General features: G+C 47.4%; 2 protein-coding genes across 5 annotated transcripts in view; one reads left to right on the forward strand and one right to left on the reverse strand.

Annotated features, from left to right (window-relative positions):
- FAM118B (family with sequence similarity 118 member B) overlaps positions 1 to 3,167 on the reverse strand; it is a 59,601-nt gene extending 56,434 nt beyond the window's left edge. For all 4 annotated transcript variants that reach the window (XM_059930100.1, XM_059930099.1, XM_059930094.1 and 1 more), the window contains exon 1: positions 3,086 to 3,167. The gene's annotated coding sequence lies outside the window, so the exon portion shown is untranslated. The remainder of the gene's footprint in view (positions 1 to 3,085) is intronic.
- An 83-nt stretch (positions 3,168 to 3,250) lies between these two features.
- On the forward strand, positions 3,251 to 11,931 carry RPUSD4 (RNA pseudouridine synthase D4). The gene is made up of 7 exons (XM_059930093.1): positions 3,251 to 3,468; positions 3,849 to 4,014; positions 5,281 to 5,482; positions 8,514 to 8,607; positions 8,682 to 8,826; positions 10,824 to 10,921; positions 11,396 to 11,931. Exons 1-7 carry the CDS (start codon positions 3,283 to 3,285, stop codon positions 11,633 to 11,635), a joined length of 1,131 nt encoding a protein of 376 aa, XP_059786076.1. The 5' UTR covers positions 3,251 to 3,282; the 3' UTR covers positions 11,636 to 11,931.
- Positions 11,932 to 24,233: the final 12,302 nt, after the last annotated feature.

Below are 24,233 nucleotides of genomic sequence, written 5' to 3' on the forward strand. Positions count from 1 at the left end.
GCATAAGGTTAAATTGTGGGGACAGGATTAAAATCCTGGTTCTCTGTGCCAATGCTAAATGTACTCAAGGTAAGTCTGAAATAAATTCCACTTGTTAAGAAAGAGAAGCACTTAAGTGTCAGTGGAAAATCTTGATAGAAGCTTAGAGCTAGTAAGGATCTTCTTTTAAAAAACAATAACTGAAGCCCAAATTACTCGCTCAAGTTCACAAGCAGCTGAACTGGGACCAGTCCCCAGATCTCCCAGCTGCCGACAACTGCTCTTTCCAGGGCACCTCCAGAGAACTGCTAATTGCTTCTTTGAATCTCTCTAAAACCATAAAACAATATCCAAGTACTTCCTGCTCGTCAGGGAAACTGAATCGCTGGTTAATCTGCAACTAGCAAATCGCTGTTCAAGGAACCAGAATTTAACCTCATGCCACTAATTAACCTTAAATTTGGGATATTTAGACACAAGTTCTTTTATTAGTCCCTGTTTGTATTTATGAAATAAAAAGAAGGCTTTGTTGTTCTTGCACAGGTTAGAAAATATCCTTAAAAACAAATTATCAAGTTCTTCTTTATATGGTTATGGGGGGGGGCACATATTATGATATATCAAGATCTAGGTAGATAAGCCACGTTTGTACTCTATAAGAATGAAGACACCACTAATAGAATTTCCCTCCTTACACTGAGAAAACAGTCCAGATAAGAAGAGTTCCCAACCAAAAAGAGAATATGAGATTAGTGCAGAAGTGGAAAAATGAGCTACCTAAAACAGGACCAACTGAATGAGGAAGAGAAAGGAGGCAATATATATCTTTACATAAATTCTTGCGTACTGAGAGCAACTCTATTTCAAATCAGCAAGTGCCTAGACTCAAACGATAAACATTAAGGAACCAAACTTCTGTACCCACATTGGCTAAAGCTGTACTGTGATACCAAGCAAACAAAAACTCTGAATTCTTCAAATTTCTCTTACAAAGTTTCAACAAGAAAAACCTAAAAGTTCCTTCTTCAGAAAAAAAGGGACCAGTGTTTTTATGCCTAGGCACTATAATGTGTGCCTTGGGTTAACCTGAAACCCAAGAACACAAGCTCTGTGTCACTGACAATGACATCTGAGTTGGTTCTTCGTTTTGTTTCCTGCCACAGAAGGCCAATTCTGCAGGAACAGGGGTCACTTCTTGAATGCCATTAAGGACAGGTTAAGGCAGAAGAAGGTTCCCCAGCCCCCCCCCCCAAAACCATAAAAGTCCTACACCTAAAACAGGCTTGCAATTAATATAACGATACGAATTTAAGTCCTGATGTCCAAATTTCAGACTCCCTGGAAAGGAGCCTTCACATACTAAAGTAACACGTGATGCGCGACTGCTTAGTGAAATTAGAACCTGGGTCTGGGACGTTATCAGTAAAAGGTAGTAATTCTCAACTTCTCTAGATCTGTGTCTTTCCTGGGAATTTGCAGGGGAAAAAAACAGTAGGAGAGAAGCTGTTTCTCAATCTCCCTTCGAATTCTTCACATTTATACCCCGATCACCTCTCTTATTACAGAAACATACACAGGTCTTCTTTCCCCCTCTTTACAAATACATGTACTCCTACCTCCATTCTTCAGGTCAAAAATGGACAGAAATTAGATCATTCAAAACGTTCAGACACACCTAACTCATGCCTGTGACGCACTTCAGCCAGCCAAGGGATATTTGTGAGTTCACTCGGTACCAGATGCGGGGGATAAAAAAAATGAACGCGTTCTTAAGGCACTCACAGTTCAACAGCAGCTGTCAATAGTACATCTTGACCTGTACAACTCAAAACCAATTCACACTCCAAGGACAGTACAGTGTAGGGAAAAAGACCACTGAACCAAGCACAGCCTTTCTACTGAGCACTCAGATTGCAGCGTCCTAGCTGATTTCCCAGCTACCAAAGCCTTCTCCTTTTCAATCTGTCCTGCATTCAACTGCCAGATTCATTCCCAGAATTCCATTTTTCAAGGAGTCTCTCTCCTGCTCTAGCATCTTCAAAGACTCCTCCCTACTTACCACACCTAGTTCAAAGCCTTCTTCCAGTTAAAGTCTTCTATAGGCTAGCTCCACTTACCTGTTCAACTTTATCTCATGCTCTACAGGGCTCCCTTCTGCCAATCCCTTTTAGAGGGGTAGGACGCAAACTTAATTCCACTACCTCCTCTAACTCCTCAGGCAGCCTTCATTCTAAGCAGTCTTAAAAACTGTTTCCTCTATCGTCAGCACAGTTCCGTTAATTTCCTGAGATCTCTTCAGGGCTCGGCATCAGCTCTCTTCTTAGTAAATGGCAGGTCTGTTTCCAGGTACTTTTAACATTACCATCCCAACCAGATGTTCCTCTTCCCTGCCACCCCTTAGTGAAGTCACAGGGTCTTGACTTAGTGAAGTCCCTGGCAGTTTGGGCATGGAAGTCCCAACATTGCACCTTGTAAGAGAAGGAGAGGGTCTGGAGCAAGTTACAAACCAGGGGTGGAGAAAACGAAGGAAGTGGAAAAGGGAAGGGAAGATTCCTGCTCTGTACTTTTTCTTTTCTTTGGAAGCAGTTGGGGGAGGGACGGAGGAGACGCCACGAAATGAATTCTGGAAGAAGGCAGAAGAGACTCAAGGTGCTCCCTAGGAAGAAAATATGGACCCGTGGCTAACGGAAGGGCTCCCCGTCTCCCCTGGGAGAGAAGGACTAGTTACAACGTGAAACAAAGAGGTTGGGAGTCAGGAGATGAGGGGTGGAGAGGCTTCAGAGATCCCGCATCTCCGAAGGTCGAGCGGTAAGGAAAAAAGAAAGGACGCGAGGCGTCCCTCGAGGGATTGGCCGAGCACCCGGGACGTGGTTGCCAAAAGGGACGAGGTGGGCGCCTCAGACGGCTCTGGGGCGAGTGTTCACGGGGCACGCTTCTCCCGAGCGCGGGGGCGGGGAGGTGGTTTTGAGTGGGGTCGTCTCTTAAAGGGAGAAACGGTTTCCCAAGACAGGGGTCTCCGAGAACGGAAGTCCTGGGGACGCGGAAACGTTAAAGCGTTGAGGCACCGGCATTTCCCAGCCCCAACCCGACTTCCCCACACACTCACCGCGTCTCCTCCAAGCACCACCGCTCCAGTTGCAGCTACCGGCCGGCGCAGCCGCACTTACCGCGCATCGCCCCCACGTGACTCGCCCGGGACCCCGCCCCTCCCGCCCCACGTGACCCGCGGGGCCCACCCACTCCCTCCTCCCTCCAGTCCGTCTTCTGCGCGTGGGCTTGGCTCGCACCTCCCTTCTCGGCAAGATGGCGGCTCCTAGCTGTAGTGTGCCTGGCCTCTGGGTCCGGGGTTCCTGGCAGCGTCTGGGGAATCTCTTCACTTTCGTCTCAAAGCCACTTTGTTCCGCTGCTGCTGCCTCTCGGCCCCTGGATGCCCAGCGATTAGCGGAGAGGCTTCGAGCCCAGAAACAGGAACAAAAGACGAAGAAGCCGGTGAGCCCAGAAGGACCACAACTCCCAAGAGGCAGTGCGCTCACTGGTTTCCCAGGCCGGGAGGGAGGTGGGAGGGTCCTCTGACACGTGTCAAGTAATCAATGTCGAGGACTTGTGGTGGGAGAATGGGGAGAAAGCGGAGGGGAGAGGTCGGAAGGGTGCGGTATCTTCCTGTGGGCTGGGTCTCTGGCTCCTGCCGACCCCGGCCCTAAGCACCACGTGGGTACAGGCGAGACAGACACCCACCCCTGCGCTCATATTCCTCGGGGACGGGGCGAGTCTAATGCTAAAATACAGGCATTCCCTTCCCAAATTCTCACCCAGACTTACTGAAAGTCCTCCCCACCAGGCATTTACCGTCGCTCCTTCTCTCCCCGCAGGTGCCCACAAACCCTGTTCAGCGGAGAGTGCAAGAACTACTGCGGTTCACAGAGCAGCTGCAGCGCGTCCACCCCAACGTGCTTGCTAAGGCGCTGAGCCGAGGACTTGTCCACCAGGACAAGGACCTTGTGGTCATCAATAAGCCCTACGGTCTCCCTGTGCATGGTAAGCAGCACGTGGGGAAGGGAGGCGGGCCGCTGGCTGCTTTCTGCTACGCGTAGGGGCAACTCTAACATTACCCGGGGGGCTCTCTGAAGCCTTGCTTTCAAAGTAATTAAACTTTTGTGGGGCACTGTCCTCTGTGAGGAACCAGGAAGGACGCAGAGATAAATAAGACAGTCCCCACCTTCCAAACATCTGGCAGCCAGCAGTGATTTATGGAATTTGCTGTGTGCAGACCTCCACCGAGGATTGCTATAGAGAAGGACAAAGGCTGTGTGGTTCCTGTCTTCAGATTATTTTCCATCAGAACTGGGAAAGAGGACATAACGTGTGTTGGTGTATACCTAACAAAACCCCAGGGTGCCTAGAACGTAATGGAAACCCTAATGTTTTTGAATAAATGTTAAATGTAGTTGTCAGAGACAGCTAGGGTGAGTCAGGAAAGACTGATAGAAAAAAATGCATTTGTGGAAAGGGTTTTGCTGGGGGAATCGGCATATTTTAGCTAGAAGAACGAATGTTTTGGGGAGAGGTATGGAGAAGGTTGTACATGAAAACAGCGAATTAAATCAGACAGTGCCAAGTGCTTTGTATGGTTTTTTTTCTCTCTTGATCCTTCCAGTAGCTTGCCTTTCCGTTCCCTGAGAGATAACTATTATCAAGATATTTACATTTTATAGATGAGAGAACTGAAAGTTGGGAAGAGTAAGTAATCTGTCCAAGGTCAATGGCTAGTTGTGAGGGTCCATAGAATGGAACCCAGGAATGTCTCACTCCAAAGCCCAGCCTCTCAGCTCTTCTGTAATGCCTCAGGAGGGCCTCATGGTCTTGCATTTCTCCCTAGGGTTTACTTGGCAAATTCTCAAGCCTTTGCTTACATAGTGAAATATCAGATCTCATCATTTTGGTTGCTAATTTTAGTATGAGTACATAAGTAGATTAAAAAAATATATATATATATACATATAGGTCTGAGGAGAAAGCCACATGCTCTAGGATGGTGCTTTTTAAACTTTAATATGCATATGAGTCACTTGGGCCTTTTGTTAAAATGCAGATTTTGATTAATTAGTCTGGGTTGGAGGCCTGAGATTCCTTTCTAGCAAGCTCCCTGGGCAGACTGATACGTTGCTAGTCCCTGGACCACAATTCAGTAATAAGGCTCTAGAAAGCATTTACTGTTAATCCAGTAAGGGCTGTTGTCCCAGGTAGAGGTCTTTGGTGGGATCTTTTCCTGGCCGCTCAAACCTCTGGCTTTTTCCTTCTTAGGTGGCCCTGGGGTCCGGCTCTGCATCAGTGATGCACTGCCTGTCCTGGCGAAGATGCTTCACGGCCACAAGGCAGAGCCCTTGCATCTGTGCCATCGGCTGGACAAGGAAACTACAGGCGTAATGGTGTTGGCTTGGGAAAAAGAAGTGGCGCATCAAGTCCAAGAGTTGTTTAGAACCCGTCAGGTGACAAAGAAGTACTGGTATGAAGCCCATCGATAGCGGTCGAGGTGGTGTAGGCACCCTTCCATCTATTCATCCGTTCATACAGCAGGAACTCCTAGTAATAGAAGGCACTGTACTCGGACGTGTGGGCATATAAAAATTATAGGAAACAGGTTTAGTGCTTAGAATATTAGAGTCTGGTGGCATAGTGGTTCCTAATTAGGGCTGTACATAAAAATTATTAAAAATTAATTATATGAGTATACATGATTTCATTCCTGTGGTAAAATGTCAGACTACAAAGATAAAGCAAAAAACTCCTGGAGAATCCACTCATGCTATTATTCTAGTTTCTTCCCTTGGGGTACTTTGGTATTTATTCCTCTGGTGCTTACTCAACGTACTTACATATATGTCTTGTGTATACACTATGTGTGTATGCCTGTGTATGTCTACATACAGACGTGTGTATATATATCACACTTTACAATGTATACTGTACTTTCTTTTTCAACTTAACTCTTTGTTTTGGGGATCTTTCCATGTTAGTGCATATAGATTTACCTCAGTTTTTTTAATAGAAGAAAGATGCATGAGCAAAACTGAAACCTACTTCTGTCCCCCACCTACTCAATTTCCTTCTCCAGAAGCAGTCCCTATTATTAGTGTCTTGTGTAAACTTCCAGAGTTATATGGGGCATGTATAAGCATATTACTGTATAGCAGCATATTTTACACTACTTTGCATCTTGCTTTTTTCGCTTGGACAGTATATCTTGGAGAGCATTTTGTGTTGTACATTTAGAGCTATCTCCTTTTTAATGGCTCTGTTGTATGGATATCATAATTTCCTTATTGACGGGTGTTTAGGTACTTTCCCAATTTTCAGAGCCTATTGCAAAGAATATGTGAGTATATCCTTAGGACAGAGTCCCAGAAATGGAATTGCTGGGTTGAAGGGTACACACATTTAAAATTTGAATGGTTACTACCCAAATTGCTCTCCAAAATGGTTATGTCAGTTTTTACTCCCGCTAGGAGTGGTAAATATCTACCTCCCCTTATCCCTGACCAATGCATTTTTAAAAGGTTTGCCATTCTGATGGGTAAAAAAATATATGATATTTTATTTTCTGTTTCCATGTGTACTAGTGATGTTGACTGTTTTTGTGTGTGTGTTTATTGGCTGTTTGAGTTTCCCCTTCTGTGAACAGACTATTTTCTTTTGCCTATTTTCTGTTAGATTGTTTATTATTTTCTGTTTGATTTGTGAGTATTCGTTTTAGATTTTGCTTGTTAGTCCTTGATTTTGCAGCTGCTTTGTAATCTTGGGAGCCTTTAAAAAATCTATATGCTTGAGACCCACCCACAGAGGTTCTGATTCATAAGTCTGGTGGGTGTGGGGATTGGGCATCTATATTTTTCAAAAGCTCCACAAATGACTCTGATGTAGAATCAAGTTTAAGAATCACTGTAAGAAGAGATTACAGGTAATGGAGGAAGTTTGGCATGGTAGCTAAGAGCTCAACAAGATCTGTGTTCAACTCTCACCTGTGTCATTTACCAGAGTGGAACCTTAGGCAAATTATTGAACTTCTTTAAGCTTTGTCATCATAATGGAAAATGGGAATAATGGAGTCAATGAGAGAGTTAAGTGAGACAGTGCATGTGAAGTGTTTAACACAGTACCCACATCACAGTAAAGGCTGAAAGATGGAAAATCAAGACTATTATTATGTATACAAGTAATCAAAATGTAAGTCTATAAAAAGTGTTATTTGTGAGAATTGTCTGTAAAAGTTCAGCATCGCTCACCATTTTCTGTATCAGGCTTCGTGGAAGACTTGAAGTCAGTTAATTGGGTCTCAACGAATGAAGGGTTTGATAGATGAGGTGGAGAAACGTGTTCCAGATTGTAGGAACAGCGGACATTGTAGGAGTAAGGCCTACAGTCTGGTGTGGGACGGGGGGCGGTGGCAGAGAGTGCTGGAAGGTTCGGCGGGAACCTGGTTACTGACAGCCTTAAATACCAGGTGCAGGAAATAGAAGTTAGAAGTAGAACATAGCAGGCAACTGATTAGCACTTGCTGGCTTAGTATGATAACAATTTGTTATATTCTAGTGATTTGTTTGAGTCTTCTTACTAGATTTGGAATTCCTTAGGAACAGGGATTTTTGTCTTGTTCATCCATCTAGAACTAGTACCTACCGAAATCAATGTCTATTTATATTCAGTGAATATTTACTGACTGAACGTTTTTGAGCAGTAGTGTTAGGTCATTAGAAAGGGTCAACTCATAGTTACAACTCAGTGTAAGTATGATAAAATGTATCAGATAGCAGCCTAAACTGCTACCAATCTGCAGTGGGGTGTCTAGGGTGTGCAATGTTATATCTGGGCTTGTGACTCCTGGGCCAGTGATTCTGTGTTAGGCCACCAAGTACCCAGGAGAGCTGATTGACTGGAAGAGGCATGGACATAAGGACAGATTAAAGAGTCTTCTGCCTGTCTGTGGTGTGATGGAGGGAAACCTCCCACAAGAGGGACTTACTGAGCTGTGGTTGGGGTTCCTGGGACTTTTCTGAGCACAGTTCCTCCCTGTTTTATCGACCTGGCAAATAGGGCAGGAGCGGTCCTGTGAATTTTTCACTCAATTCATTCATTTATTTCATATGCAGCTCGAACTTACCGTCTTTTATTATTTAAAAAAGAAAAACAGGATACAAAACTGTATTACCCTAGTTTTACTTTAAGCTGTACATACTCATTTTTAAAGGCTGAATGAGTGACCGTGTTATTAATATAATTTTTTTCTTGTTTTTCTGTTTTGTCCCCAAATATTCTGCAATCAGCACATATTAGTTTAGTTGTAAAAAAGATAGGCTTATAAGGATAGTGTCAAGCTCTCAGGCTAAGCACTATACCAAGAGATCATTTGGGACCCTCTGATCTTAAGAACCGACCACAGTAGTGCAGGAGGTCCAGAGTTAAAACCTCTAAGTAGCCGACGCAAGGAGAGCCTCACTCACCTTTGTGGCTTAAGCAAGGGTCTGTGTGTGTCCCCCCAGGGCCATCACGATGCGCGTCCCGGTGCCCTCAGCGGGAGTCGTGGACATTCCCATCATTGAGAAGGAGGCGCAGGGCCAGGAACGACACCACAAGGTGGGTGAGCGCCTCCAGAGGGGTGGGTTTGCTGCCCTTTCTTCGAAATCGTGTCTTGATTTCTTTGGCTCCAGATGACGCTGTCCCCGAGCTACTGCATGGACAATGGGAAGATAGTGAGGGTGCGGACCAGCAGGAACGCACACCTGGCTGTGACTCAGTACCGGGTGCTGAGCAGCACCCTCTCCTCCGCCCTCGTGGAGCTCCAGCCTATTACCGGTGAGGGTCCCACTGCTCTGCAGTGGGCGGAGAAGCCTCACCCAGGGCCTTGTGCTGGGCTCCGCCCCTCCCCTGAGCAGCTGGTATTCTGGGGGCTCTGGGATTGCACCAGAGCGTGCTTCCGGTGCTGATCTGAGGCTGGGAGCTTCCATAGGGATGATTGTTACAAACAGTAGGTAGCAGAAGGATACAAATAGTTTGCTTTAGGCAGACTCCTACTCTTTTTTTTTTTTTTTTTAATAAATTTACTTATTTATTTTAATTTATTTTTGGCTGAGTTGGGTCTTGCTGCACGCGGGCTTTCTCTGTTTGCAGCGAGCGGGGGCTACTCTTCATTGCGGTGTGCGGGCTTCTCATTGCGGTGGCTTCTCTTGTTGCGGAGCACAGGCTCTAGGGGTGTGGGCTCAGTAGTTGTGGCACGTGGGCTCTAGAGCGCAGGCTCAGTAGTTGTGGCACACGGGCTTAGTTGCTCCGCGGCATGTGGGATCTTCCCAGACCAGGGCTCGAACCCGTGTCCCCTGCATTGGCAGGTGGATTCCTAACCACTGTGCTACCAGGGAAGCCCAGACTCCTACTCTTAATCAGTTTCCTGGGTGGGTGAGAAATATTCAGTTAAAATGATTGAATAAATCAATTCTTCCCTTCAAAAAATAAATAAATAAATAAATGGTTTGCTTACGTTTATTTAAAAATTTGCAAATTGATTCCTCAAAAAATGAAGCATAGAATTACCATATGATCCAGCAGTTCTGCTCCCTGTATATATGCAGAAGAATTGAAAACAGGGATTCAGAAAAGATATTTGTACACCGGTGTTCATAGCAGCACTATTCGCAATAGCCAAAAGGTGAAAACAACCTACATGTCCATCAACAGATGAATGGAAGAACAGAATGTGGTACATCATGCAGTGGAATGTAATCCAGCCTTAGAAAGGAAGGAAATTCTGACACATACTGCAGCGTGGATAAACGTTAAGACATTATGCTAAATGGAACACAAAAGGACACATACTGTATGATTCCATTTATATGAGATACCTAGAGTAGTCACATTCATAGAGACAGATAGTAGAGTAATGGTTACCAGGGGCTGGAGAGAGCAGGGGGCGGGGAGTTATTGTTAACTGGGTACAGAGTTTCAGTTGGGGGCAGTGGAAGAGTTCTGGAGAGGGACTGTAGTAGTGATTGCACAACAATGTGAATGTACTCAGTGCCACCGAACTGTACTCTTAAAAACGATTAAAATGGGACTTCCTTGGTGGCGCAGTGGTTAAGAATCTGCCTGCCAATGCAGGGGACACAGGTTCAATCCCTGGTCCGGGAAGATCCCACATGCCGCAGAGCAACTAAGCCCGTGCACCACAACTACTGAGCCTGCGCTCTAGAGCCCGTGAGCCACAACTACTGAGCCTGTGAGCCACAGCTACTGAAGCCCACACGTGTAGAGCCCGTGCTCCGTAACAAGAGAAGCCACCGCAATGAGAAGCCCGTGCACTGCAACGAAGAGTAGCCCCTGCTCGCCGCAGCTAGAGAAAAAAGACCCAACGAAGCAACGAAGACCCAATGCAGCAACGAAGACCCAATGCAGCCAAAAATAAATAAATAAATAAATTTATATTAAAAGAAAGGATTAAAATGGTAAATTTTATGTATATTTTGCCACAATAAAAAAAATGTACAAAGCGATACTATTTAGTGTTATACAACACAATTATTTAAAAATAAAAAAGCATGGCAATGATAGACACCGAGTTGATAGTGGTTATCTGTGGTGGAAAGGAAACTGTGATGGCAAGGGGTACGTAGAGGCTTAACAGTATTTATAATGTTTATTTCCTAATAGCTTATTGTTTGTTAGATTATTCTTTATACCTTATTGTAGTTGGGGCTTTGCCGGTTTTACTGTCCTTTGATTTAATATGATTAGAAGCAGATGCCACCAGTGGTATTGTTTCAATGGCTACTCATAAGCTTCCTCCCTCTCTTTTTTTAAAGGAATAAAGCATCAGCTTCGAGTTCACCTGTCTTTTGGGTTGGATTGCCCAGTCCTTGGTGATCACAAGTACTCAGACTGGAACAGGCTGGCCCCCCAGGTAATACACGTTTGACCCAATGTGCAACAGAATAAGGGTCAGAACTTATGCTTTCCCCTTGTTCAATCCCTGAAGTGAGTCACAGCAGAGATGTGTTGATTGTCTTCCGACACAGTACCATGCTAGTTATCTAGCTTATGGAGAAATTGAGAAGCAGTTAGGAGACTCTCTGAAGGCTCAAAGCAGGCTTTCACGCTACAGCTAAAGAGCCTTGGTGGAAACTTTGCTTGTTGCTGTTACAGCCCGTTCTCTTGGAAAGCCAGAGAACTGGCCAAGGAGAGCTTCCGTGGTGTGGTGGGTTTTCTCATACACGGGCTCCGAAGCCTTCCTAGAAATGGCCCCGAAGCAGGCTGTCCATCACTGTGTCTTCCGGGAGTTGGTGAGGGGGCCCCGTAAGTGGAGGTCTTCTGCCCCCGCACGCGGGTCCGGGAGGGGCTGTTGGCCTTGCGCTCACGAGCTGTCTCCCCTGCACAGAGGCTGTCTGCCTGCCTCCTGAAGAAGATGGGGCTGCCGCAGTCCAAGGCCCGCCACGTCCCCCTGCACCTGCACGCCCGCCAGCTGACCCTGCCTGCCCTGCAGCCCGGGAAGGAGGGCCTCAACTTGGTCTGCAAGCCTCCTCGATGCTTTGTCCTTTCCCTGCGCCGTCTGGGCTTGAAGATGCCGAGTCGGGATCAAAATGGGGACGAGGAAGCCACACACTCGGGAGCACAGTGAAGACGGTTGGGCAGTTTGCCCTGAATTCTTCTCTCTGTTTAAGGGACTCTGCTAACTTCTCACTTGGGACAGACCCAGAAGAGCCAGGCCTGATGAGTTGAAGAAACAGCTGCTTCAGGGCTCTTACTGGGGCCTAGTGTCTGTTTCTCGACACTTTGGCCACATGCTGGAAAAGCCAGCAGGCAGTCTGCCTGCTTCAGAGTGGAAGAGAGCCCAGGACCAGGAGAACTAAAGCACAGAATCTGTGATCAGGAACTGTTTTTACCCAACAATAAAGCTCTTGGTCTGTCAGGAAAGTTCCTGTGGTTGGAGAGAACATAATGGTTGTCTAGCTCACAGAGATTCAGAAGCAGCTTCTGCTGTCCTCATGGAGCTGCAGGATCTATCAGCAAAGCCTTCCTGCTTTACTTGTTAAGTCTCAGGTTTTGTAGCCAGCGATCATAGACTACAAGGATCCTCTTCAGCCTCAGCTCGGGCCCCTTACTGTGCAAGTGACCATGGGGCCTGCGAAGGGCTGTTCAGTGAGCAAGCAAAGCAGGTGTAAATGGCAGGCAGGTAACAAAAACGAGTGGAGCAAGCAGGGTGTAAGGCCGTGGTGCAGAGCACCCACATGTCTAAAGAGGGCAGTTGTTAGCTCCAGCTGAGGGTTGCTCTGTGGGAACAGGTTTTCTAAATTAATTAATTAATTAATTTATGTATGTATGTATGTATTTATTTATGTATGTATTTATGTATTTATTTATTTATCTATCTATCTATCTATCTATCTAATCTCTACCAGGTCTTAGTTGCGGCACACGGGATCTTTGTTATGGCATGCAGGATCTTTAGCTGTGGCATGCGAACTCTTAGTTGCGGCATGTGGGATCTAGTTCCCTGACCAGGGATCAAATCCGGGCCCACTGCATTGGGAGTGCAGAGTCTTAACCACTGGACCACCAGGGAAATCCTAACTTTTTTCAGAGAGTAAGGAAACCCAGATATTTATGTGAAATCTCCCAGTATATTGCTAACTAAATCAGAATTTTTAAAAAAACACTTGGATAGCCAAGCAGAACATATTTGTAGGTTGGATTTGGTCTGCAGGCTGCCTGTTTGCAATCTAAAGAATGGTGTAGAAGTTTGGGGAAAGGGATCATCTTGAAAGTTCTGGATCAGTAGTTGGCATTTTAGCTCCATGTAGCATCTGTCCTTTCTAGACTAGGGGATGGCTTTGATTAATCTGTAAATACGTGGTTGTGAGGGGGCTGCCGGTTTTTTGAATCTCCTTTGTTTTGGAAGCAAGCCTGTCCTTGGGTCTCAGGAGGGAGATGCTGAGCCGAGCACCCCATGGGAGGGAGTTATCGGCCATCCCACTCAGTTGTCCAGCTGGCTCCCATCTTATTTCTTGCAACAGTACCATCTTGCAAACAAATACACCTCACGTTACTTTGGCTGAGCTGAGAAAACTCGGAGTGACAGCACAGCTGGTGAGAAGCCCCAAGAACAGTCGTTAGGTGTTCTCTCTGTGTTGATAATACAACTTTCTAAAAACTCACTTTCCTATTTCCATGATGCCTGTTACCATGCACGATGGATTGAACTTTAAAAGCACAGATGAAATAACTGTCCAGTAAGTCCCCACCATACGAACGAGTTCCATTCTGAGAGCACGTTTGTAAGTCCAATTTGTTCGTAAGTCCAACAAAGTTAGCCTAGGTACCCAACTGACACAATCGGCTATATAGTACTGTACTGTAATAGGCTTATAACACTTTTCACACAAATAATGTATAAAAAACAAGCAAAAAGTAAAACATTTTTAATCTTACAGTACAGTACCTTGAAAAGTACAGTAGTACAGTACAACAGCTGGCATATAGGGGCTGGCATCGAGTGAACAGGCAAGAAGAGTTACTGACTGGAGGAGGGAGAGGAGGTGGGAGACGGTAGAGGTGAAGGATTGTCAGCAGTAGGAGATGGAGGGCAAGCTGCAGTACCAGCTACATCACCACTGCTTTTACGCTTGCTTCTGGACATCTTGAGCTTGAAATAAAGATACTGTACTACTGTACTTTATACAGTACTATACAGTGAAGTACACAGAAGCACAACCACTTACAGAGGATGCAGGCATGTGACAATGTACGCCAGACGTGTGAACTAACACGTGATTGGACATGCAAACGCACGTTCGCATCTTTGAAAGTTCGCAACTTGAAGGTTTGCATGTAGGGGACTTACTATATTTGTTTCTGTAAGGCCTAAAAATGTTGGCTGTTTGTTGTTTCTATTTCTAGTAAACCATGCTCCTCGAGATAAAGGTACAAGAACGTGACACTTAGAAAATACTGATAATTGACTTTGAATTGGGGAGGCAATTGAAGAAGACCCCTGGTTTTGTGAGTGTTTGGAGAAACCCCAGGAACCTGGGAACCGCCCCCAAAGGGACCAGGCAGTCCAGATGTAGGGCAGCCCGGGCGGCAGGCGTCGGCTGGAAGAGGTGGGTCAGCACCAGCCTGCAGCAGTCTGCTGGCGACATTCCCGATTGCTGGGCGGCTAGGGCAGGGCGCGGAGTGACGGTGCTCTTCCCTTTCCTGTCTGTGTTTTCTTAGTCTTGCTGGGTGTAGCGGTTATCCAGGATAATGTAAGAGAACTTTTATGCCAGGTTGGCGTGGCCTGGGAAGGTGGGCTACATCCAAGGGAGGCTGGAGCGTGCCTAAAATGAAATACTGGTTAGAGCCAGTGAAAAGGTTCGATTTGGGGCTTCCCTGGTGGCGCAGTGGTTGAGAATCTGCCTGCCAATGCAGGGGACACGGGTTCGAGCCCTGGTCTGGGAAGATCCCACATGCCACGGAGCAACTGGGCCCGTGAGCCACAACTACTGAGCCTGCGCGTCTGGAGCCTGTGCTCCGCAACAAGAGAGGCCGCGATAGTGAGAGGCCCGCGCACCGCGATCAAGAGTGGTCCCCGCTTGCCGCAACTGGAGAAAGCCCTCACAGAAACGGAGACCCAACACAGCCAAAAATAAATAAATAAATAAATAAATAAATAAATAAAAAATAAAGGAATTCCTTTAAAAAAAAAAAGATTCTATTTGGTATTCAATCATATAATTAATAAGAAAGTAGTTTTTCATTCTTTTTATTAAAGTTCTACATGCACGTGATTTTTTTAAAAATCAAGAACTAAAAGGCTTAGAATGAAAATCAGCGTCCCTTGCCCGTCTGGGCTTTTATTTTTAGCTTCCCCACAGATGCCCACTGTGAGCCTCTGGGAAGAGCCAGTCGCTTTGCTCGGGGGGTTGTAGGGCAGACTCACGCCAGCACTCGCTGCTGCAGGAAGCCGCTCCCCGCCTGCGACTCCCCAGGTAGGTTTTTTCCAGGCTGGGCACCCCCCAGCCTGAGCCGGCAAGCACTTTCCTCCATCATCACGCCGTACCTCGTCTGTACGTTTAGAACGCATCTCTCCTGCTCTGCCTCCTTGCTCGCTTTGATTCCGTGAACTCCTCTCGCATCTCCTCACTTGGTTTCCTTCCAGGCTCCTTGAAGGGCTCCGGCCTCGGCGCTGCGTCTGTGCATCCTGTTTGTCACCCAGGTGACCTGGCAGCAGAGCTGGACCGACGTCGGAAACCTGTGCCTGTGTGCTGATGCCTCAAATCTCTCTCTGACCTGGGTCTCTCCTGTGAGCTCCCGATCTTTGTATCCATTTGCCCGTGGTCATCACCCCTTGAGATCCCGTACCGGCCCCCCAAACCGTGCTCACTGCTCACCTTCTCCCTCCAGACCTGGCCCTCCTTCCCTGCTCTTGCCTTAGTTAGATGGTATCACCCTTGTCCTGGGAATCACCCTCAACTCCTCTCTCAACACCTGTCCCCAAATCCAGTTAAGTCACCAAGTCTGCTCTCCTTCCCTCTAAACCCCTTCTCTGAATATGCACTTACGTCCTGCTTCCCGGGCGCCAGTGTCACCCTCCCCAGCCTTCCACCGCGAGGGGATAGATGGGGAAGGGGGAGTGGCAGAGCCGCTTAGAGGTAGGATAACAGGCAACCTGCTTGTTCCCCCAGAAACCAAGCTCAGGCTGTGCTGAGACCATCCTGGGCCCCTGGGCTCTGGACAGTGGAGGGCTGTTGTAACTACGACAGAACACCGCAAAACACGCCCCCATGTTTTCTCAATTGGCTGCCCTTGGCTCTCTGGGCCACTTGTAGCCAGAGCTCCCAGTAGGATATACAGACACGGCCTTCTGCCTGTGCTTGTGCGGAGCATGCCCTGGGGGTGCAGACACCTCTTCCCCCAGTGGGGCGGACAGCGCGGTGTACTTCCCACACTACCTGCCCAGAGTGAGGCCAGACTCCGCAGGTGAAGGGCACAGTGCTTCACAGGACTCCTGGCCAGACACCAGCTGCAAGCTCGGGGGTTCCCAGGCCACCGCACTTCCGAGTAATCAAGGGGAGGAATGAGCTTTCCACAGCCCTCTTAGGGTCCCTGGCCGGGTCTAAAAATTGAACTGACAGATTAACAGGAGAAAAGCATACAAATTTATTTGATACAAGTTTTACGTGGCATGAGAGTTTTCATAAAGAAATGAAGACCCAGAAAAATACCTGTGTATTTTCATGCTGGTTTTGTTGAAGAGTGGCCCATCAGGGAGGAATGGGATGGGTTAGGGGGAGGAAGTAATTGTAGTAACTGGGGGAAGCTTCACAAGGCCTGTTTGTTAGGATTCTTCTTGGCGATGCAGTCTTTGCAGATAAGGATGCTCCTTTTCTCCAGGTATGGGGAGGGCGCCTCTCACGTGACGGTTCATGACCTGTTTCAGGGAAGAAGGGCAAGGAGAGGAGAAGGTCAAAGCGAGTTTCCTGCTTCTGCTGTTTTCTCAAACTTCTTCAACTTAAAATATTCAAGGTGCCAGATTTTGGGGTAGCATGTCCTCAACACCATCACCAAATAGCTAAAAATTCAGCGGTTCCTGCTACCTCCTCAGGCTTGATAATCCTCTAGAATGACTCCCAGAACTCAGGAAAGTGCTATACTTACTATTACAGGCTTACTACAGCAATAAAAGAATACAAATCAGGACCAGCCAAAAGAAGAGACTCGGAGCAAGGTCTGGGAGGGTTCCAAACATGAAGCTACCATGGCCTCTCCCTGGGGAATCAGGACGCATCACCCTTCTGGCACACAGATGTGTATTGCCAACCATGAAGGTCATGTAGCTTCAGTGCCTGGAGTTTTTACTGGGGTGTCATCATGTAGGCTTGATTGATTACATCACTGGCCACTAGTAGTTGAACTCAATCCAACTCCCCTTTCCATCTCGGAGCCCAAACCCTCTAAATACAAGGTTGGTCTATTGACATAGCCTCCACCCTGACAGTCCCCAGGGGTTACACAAACTGTCAGGGCCCAGCGTGAGTAACGAAGACACTCCTATCATTCCAAGGATTTAGACGCTTCATTCCAGGAGCCAGGGACAAAAGCCAGGCAAATTCCTTACTATACAACTTCGTTTCCCCCCTGCACCCCCAGTTCCCTGAGTCATCTCTCGATGTCCTACATAGGGAACCCTTCACCTTTCTGTCTCCTTGGTGGCTGTCTGTATAGATGCCTCCATCAGCTGGGGCCTTAGGGTCCTTTTGGACCAGCAGTCGAGATATTTCTGTTCACTTCCTCTCTCAAACACCACGTGGTGCACTCTTATCTGCTACGATCTACAGCGTAGATTAAATCCCTGGGGTTTTAATCAGGGGTGATCACACAGTAGGGTGAATCTCTTCTTCTCGGGGGATTTTCTATGCTGTGTGTTCACAGTTACAGTAAACATGTCCTAAATACACAGGTACCCCATGCCTTCCAGCCCACGTCAGTCCATACACGTGTGTACTCCACACACACCAGGAGTCCACACTTCATATCACCTCTCTTTAACACTCCCCCCAACCCACCTCACTGCCACTCTTCACACCTGTGGGGCTCTTGACCTGCCCCTGCTCCCACTGTGGACTCCTCAGTGGGTGTGTGCAGAATGTCTTGTGGGTGCCAGACTAGGAGCAGGGAGACTGGTGAAGAGGCCCACACCATGGCCCAGGTGACAAGTGACGGTGGCTGCACTAGAGTGGGGCCCTGGGCGCGCAGTAAACAGGCTCAAAACACAGCTGGGAAGGAGCATGGGTAGAGCTGATTAGGGGTTGACATGGGTGGGGTAGGGGGAGCGTCTAGGGTGCCTCCCAGGGAGCCTGTCTGAGTGGTGGGGTAGATGAGGTGGGTTGACAATAAAGGGGGGAGGAAGAGGTGTGGGGTGGCCGTCCCAGTCCTATGTCAGTGCTGTTACACATCCACGCATCCAAGAGGGAGGAGCGGAGGGTGGCGGTTACCCCATGTCCCCAGAGCACCGCGAGGTGTGCCCACCTTCGTCATTCCACGCTTACTACAACGCATCCTAACCATTACCTGTAATCATGTCTGCCTTCTCCCAGCCTGTGAGCTTCTCGGGGGCAGGCACCAGGGCTTTCATCTTTGTGTCTGGCCCCCAAGCCCTATACCTGTAAACCCTTGAAAAGTGGCTACTGAACAGAGAGGCAGCCCTAGGTCTGTGGTAGCTCTCAGGCTCTGGAGCCAGATGGGCTTTGGGTTCAAATGGCTCTGATATTTATTTGGTATGACCGTGGATAATTTATTTAACTTATCAGAGCCTCAGTTCATGCACCTTCAAAATGGGTATAATAATAGTACCTCTATGACACAGATATTTTAAGGATTAATTGAAATAATTCATGTTAAGTTCCCAGAAGAATTCCTGACATATGGCAAGCGCCCAATTAATGTAATGTTAGGTTAAAGCAGGTTAAATTTGCCATTTTTATTGAGATAAAATTCACATGCTTTATATAAAATTCATCCATTTAAAGTGTAAGATTCAATGGTTTTAGTATATTCCTAGAATTGGACAACTATCACCCCAATGTAATTTTAGAATATTTTCATCCTCACAAAAAGAAACCCGATATGCATTTAGCAGTCACTCCCCATTCCCACTCAGCCAGGGCCAACCACTCTCCGATTTCTGCCTCTATAGATCTGCCTATTTTGGATACTTGATATAAATAGAATCATGCAATATATGATCTTCTGTGCCTCTTCTACTCAGCATGTTTTCAAGATTCATCTTGTTGTAACATGTATCAGTATTTCACTTCATTTCATTGCTGAATAATACTCCATCGTATAAGTATGCCAAATTTTGTTTATCCATTCATTTGTTGATGATTGTTTCCACTTTTTCATTATGAATCATGCTGCTTATGAACATTCATGTATAAGTTTTTGTGGGGGTGTATGTTTTCATTTCTCTTGGGTACATAACTAGGAGTAGAATTGCTGGGTCACATGGTAACTATAGGTCAAACGTTAACTCTACTCAACACTTTGTAGAACTGCCAGCCTATTTTCCAAAGGGGTTGCACCATTTTACACACCCAGTTTCTCACCAACACTTGTTATTACCTATCTTTCTGACTATGGGCATCCTAGTGGATGTGAAGTGGTTTCTCACTGTGGTTTGGATTTCCATTTCTCTGATGACTTATGATATTGAGCATGTCTTTATGTGTTTATTAGCCATTTATATATTTTGTTTGAAGAAATGTCTTCAAATCCTTTGCCCATTTTTAAATTGGGTTGTCTTTTTATTACTGTAAAAGTTCTTTATGTGTTCTGGATGCTAGTCCCTTATCAGGTATATTATTTGCAAATATTTTCTCCCTTTCTGTGTGTTGTCCTTCCATTTAAAAAATTATAACATTTGCAACACAAAAGTTTTAGATTTTGATGTTGAATTTATATCTCCTTTTGTTGGTTGTGCTTTTGGTGCCATATACAAAAAAAAAAAATTGCCTAATCCAAAGTCACGGAGATTTAATCCTATTTTTTCTTCTAATAGTTTTCTAGTTTTAGCTGTTACATTTTGGGCCTATGATCCATTTAAAATTAATTTTTCAGTATGTTGTATTAAGGTCCCTAACTTTGCATGTGGGTAGCTAGTGGTCCCAGCGTCATTTGTTGAAAAGATTATTCTTTCTCCCATGGAATTGTTTTGGTAAGCTGCCATTTTTGAAGGTCACACTGGGTCAGATATAGATAATTTCATAGGGTACAATTTAGTTTTATTACAGTGTTAATGTGAATGAGGCAAAATAAGAAATAATTGCAGCTTCTTATTTTGCCACCAGATGGCAACAGTCGCCCAGATTTCTTATGCCTCACTGGGCTGAAAGTGGGAACACGTTTTATAATCAAGTATCCTCCACAAGAGTCTTTCCCTGTTTTTCTCTAACCTCCTGAAACCCCTGACATTGGCTTCCCCAGCATTGTAAATCTCGGTCCTTTATTTTTTAATTTAGCTTAAACGTGGGGTTTTCTGTTCTCAGGTGGAGAGTGAGGTAGTGGGGAGAGGTCATGGTTTAGGCTGGCCGAGTGTATTCAAACTAGAATTTGACTCATAAACACTCAGTTATAAAAGTACTACAAGTTCATTATAGAAGTGAAAAGTATAATCAAGCTGTTCTCAACTATCTAAAAGCCTAATGGCTACACTCAGATAAGAGTACATCTTAGGTGGGATGACAAAATGACATCCAGCCCTATAACGGGAGCCCTGCCTTATCAATCCCAGATCTGCATTATGGGGCCCAGCCCACCAATCACACTGCCTGCACGCTGTCCCTGGCACACCAGGGGAGAAGTGAGAGTGGGAAGTGAAAGCGCTCGCCTACCTTCCTTTCAGGAATAAATACCTTCCGCTCTGGCTCACTGGCCTCTCTTGCCCGTTTCTCAGAGTATTAGCCGTTCTGAAGTCCCAGAATCTGCTGGGAGGAGTGTTGCTACATCCTCACCTCCGGGCTTCCTAACTGTGCACGGGGTTGAAGGGCCACCTTTCCTCCCAATTCCGCTAGAGACAGAGATTTTACCCGTGAATTCTGTTGATGGGGCCCATTCCCTAGTCTGCAGGCTCCATTCATTTATAAGACACTGCTACTTTCAATTTTTCACCAATTAAAAAAAAAGCCTAATGGAAATATGCATGTACTCACCACGTGGTTGCACAGCTCAGCTGAAATATCCAGAATTCTTAGCTTTTGGCTTCTTTTATTTTGGCTCAAGGTAGTAAAAAATTGCAATCTCTCTGTTGATCAGAAGCACTGATTGATGTCTATGATTTTGACTAATAAAAGCAGGTCGATAAAATGTCATTTAATAAATAATGGGAGGAAATAAAGATGGCAGGTTTGGAAGCCTGGGCTGCTATGATGTGCCTTAGGTACCAGACATGTGTGCTCAGCTGCCGCCCTTCCCTTCTCCACTGTTGCTCCGGGGGCGGGCCTCACTCCTGCTCCCCACAGGCTTTCTCACATGGATTTCAGAGTCCTCAGGTCCCTCACCTCTCCCACACCTCCCACCTGCATCTGTGGGCTCTGAACCCCAGCATCAGAGCAGACTGTGAACCCCTTTTTCCCAACTTCCACTGACCAGTCTGTCCCGGGGGAGCCCAGAGGGTGGTTGCAGGAGAGGGCAGCAGGGAGCCCCGAGGGCCAGCTCTGACCGCCGGGGCTGTGCTAACCCGAAGCTGCTCTTTCAGCACTCTGGGAGCTATTACCGTCTGTCCATCAGCAGCTTCAGGGAGCCAGAAGTGATGACCTGGACCCATTCAGGGAGCGAGCAAGGGGAAGGGGTCCCCACTTTGATGTGAGCAACAGGGTCAGGGAGGGAGCAGGAGGTGAGAGCCAGGGCCGGGCTGCTGGCGGCAATCTCCTCTCCCAGCCAGGCCTCCACGCAGATGCCAGCTGTCTTCATCACCCCTTTCCTGTCTCCCTTCTCTGGGGCCAGCTCTCCGCCCAAGCCTCTGGACTGCTCTGGGCTCCTGGTCCCACCCTTCCAGCCCGTGTCCCAGATGTGGCCCCATCGCCTGCCCACACACCCTCCTCGGAGGGGGAGTGAGGCAGTGGGTGGGCAGGTAGTGCCCAGGGTGGGGACCAAACCCACCTGCTTCATCCGTCCTTGATCCTAAGGGGCAGGTGGTAGCTGCTTCCTGGAGGAAGCACCCAGCCTGAGAGAGAAGAGAATCTTCCCTTTGGAACCAGAAATCCCAGGGCCGGGAGGGATCTCTACCTTCTGCTACATTCGTAGCAGGCAGCTGCCCAGCCTGGCCTTGCACACTTGCACGGCAGGAGCATTATCTCCTGAGGGTCCTGCACTCATGGGTGGAGGGAGGAGATGGGAGAACAGGGAGGGAGGCAGGGAGATGGAAGACAGAAGGACAGACAGAGGGAGAGAGCCACCGGCTCCCCTCACTGTGGCCGGAGTCACACACACGCACACACACACACACACACACACCTCCTACAGCCAGGCCTGAAAGGCTGTCAGCAGCCGGGGAGTCTGGCCTTTTTCCTGTCTAAAGTTACAGAATTTTCCAGAAGTTTCCCTGTCTTTTTTTTTTTCCGGCGTTAGAAACCAGATTTTCTCCTTTCCCCCTACTTCTCTGGCCTAGAGAAGAAAAGCCAAAGAGGGAAAGCAAGCAGACAGAGGGCCTGTGATCACACCGAAGGCCGATCCTTCCCTTCTTCCCTCCTACTCGGAGTTCCTGGAGCCTAACTGACTGTACCTGTAACATCCAACACCTGTTGCCCACACGGAGCCTCTTGCCTGTGTTAGCTTATTTAAAGCCCCCAATAATAGCCATGGGTGGAATACACTCTTCTTTCTAATTCTGGTTTCTGTTTTACAGAAGAGGTCCCTGTAGCCCAGAGTGGCCACTGGGCCTGAGGTCACATCTGGTTACACAGCAGAACTAAGTTCTAACCCACATCTGTCTAACTTTGGAGCCCTTGCTTTTCACCTGCATCTCCCCAGCGATCCAGGTGTCCCAGAGATCAACAAAGGAGTCCCAGGCGTCCTCTTCCAGCCTTCCCAGTTCCCAACCAGATGGACAGCAGCCCTGAGAAGAGAGGAAAGAGCATCTCATAATGGAGGATGATTCAGCTGCATCTTATCTTTATTCTGCTGATGGCTAGCTGGGTCACAATCTCTCAGGCCTCAGTGTCCTCACCTGTAAAATGGGTAGGATGGGGCAAAGTCTATGATCCCAGTCTCTAGCAAAGACAATCTCTGAGATCACTTCTAGTTGCAGGACCCTGAGTCTGATTGTTCTGAGACTACTGATTTGGAAGAAGAAACAATGCCCTCAGCCCCTTGCTTGGAACCCACAGGGTTTCTGCCTAAGAACCTTTAGCATCTCAGAGAAAGACAGTGTAATCACTCAATATTTGGATCCAACTTCGGAGGCTTGCCTGTTGAGCCTCCCAGAAGGGCCCTGGGGACATGGTGTCCTTAACATTCTGCCCAGCACCTGGGCTGGGAGGCACGTTCCTACTATTCCAGGCAGTGAGTGATCACAGGAGAATCAGAGCAACAGCGAGTAGCTTATCCTGAGCACTTACTGTGTATGCTGTGCTGTGTGTTTTATCTATGTGATCTCATTAAATCCTCACAGAACTGCCACATAGTAGGTATTTTAGAGACCAGGAAATTGAGTTAAGCAAATTGCCCAGTGGCTGGTAGCTTGGAAGTGAGGGGGCTGAGAATTGCACACACGTTCTTATCCACCGTGCTATCGTGGGCCCGATTTCAGACGCAGTCTTAGATTTTCACCAATTTTTCTAGAAAGGAGGCGGATCTCTGGTTAGGCTCTTTGGGCCATTAGTATGTTTTTCTGGAGTCCTCATGGGATGAAGAACAGCCCTAAATACGCTACCTTTACTACAGTTTGGGGGAGAAGCAGGAAAGGAAAAGAAGTTGGGTCCTCCCTACCTTGAGAAAGACTGGGGACTTCCCTGGCAGTCCAGTGGTTAAGTCTCCACGCTTCCAATGCTGGGGGCATGGGTTTGATCCCTGGTCGGGGAACTAAGATCCCACATGCCACGTGGCGTGGTCAAAAAATAAAAATAAAAAAGAGAAAGACTGGAGTCCCAAGCTGGACCTGGGAGTTGCCAGGCAATGACTGAGCAGTTAGAGCCTCAGGAGGGAATGTGAGGAGGCCCCCACCGTAGCTCAGAAGATCACCCCGAGAATAGGGTGGGAACACAGGTGCTCCGCAAACTGGATGGTTCACCAGAGATGAAGCTGGAGACCTTGGGAGTGGAGGACACGGCAGACACCCCCAGCCAAGCCCCGCTGCCGGGAAATGAGCAGATTCGAGGGACAGCACAGCGTCACGGGCAGCCCCCGAAGAGCCTTGGATCCCTTGAGACATGTGCGGTGGTTTGAAGGTGCTGATATGCAGCCAGGACTCCTGGCTTCCTGATTTGCAGGCCAGAAGCCCAAGATACCGGGGATAAGGGAACCGCCAAGATCGGGCCTCAAATCCTTTCCCTGTCCCAGAACCGGAGGGGGAGGGGTGAGGTTGCTGTATCAGAAGCTTTCTTTCCTTCCCATCCTCCAAGCAGGTTCACTCAGCGCCCAGCCTCACTCATCCCTGGGCAATTTATCTGCCACCAGTGGTGCTGTCTGGTGCAGGGAGAGGGAAGGGGAGGCAGAGCAGGGAGGAGAGCAGAGGGGAGCCC

Source organism: Balaenoptera ricei, chromosome 8 (assembly GCF_028023285.1).
Source record: "Balaenoptera ricei isolate mBalRic1 chromosome 8, mBalRic1.hap2, whole genome shotgun sequence".
Lineage (NCBI taxonomy): Eukaryota > Metazoa > Chordata > Mammalia > Artiodactyla > Balaenopteridae > Balaenoptera > Balaenoptera ricei.

Coding starts and splice junctions, on each gene's coding strand:
- RPUSD4 (XM_059930093.1), top strand. CDS start 3,283: ATGGCGGCTCCTAGCTGTAGTGTGCCTGGCCTCTGGGTCCGGGGTTCC. Junction 4,015..5,280: donor CTACGGTCTCCCTGTGCATG/GTAAGCAGCACG, acceptor TTTCCTTCTTAG/GTGGCCCTGGGGTCCGGCTC. Junction 8,608..8,681: donor GCCAGGAACGACACCACAAG/GTGGGTGAGCGC, acceptor CTTTGGCTCCAG/ATGACGCTGTCCCCGAGCTA.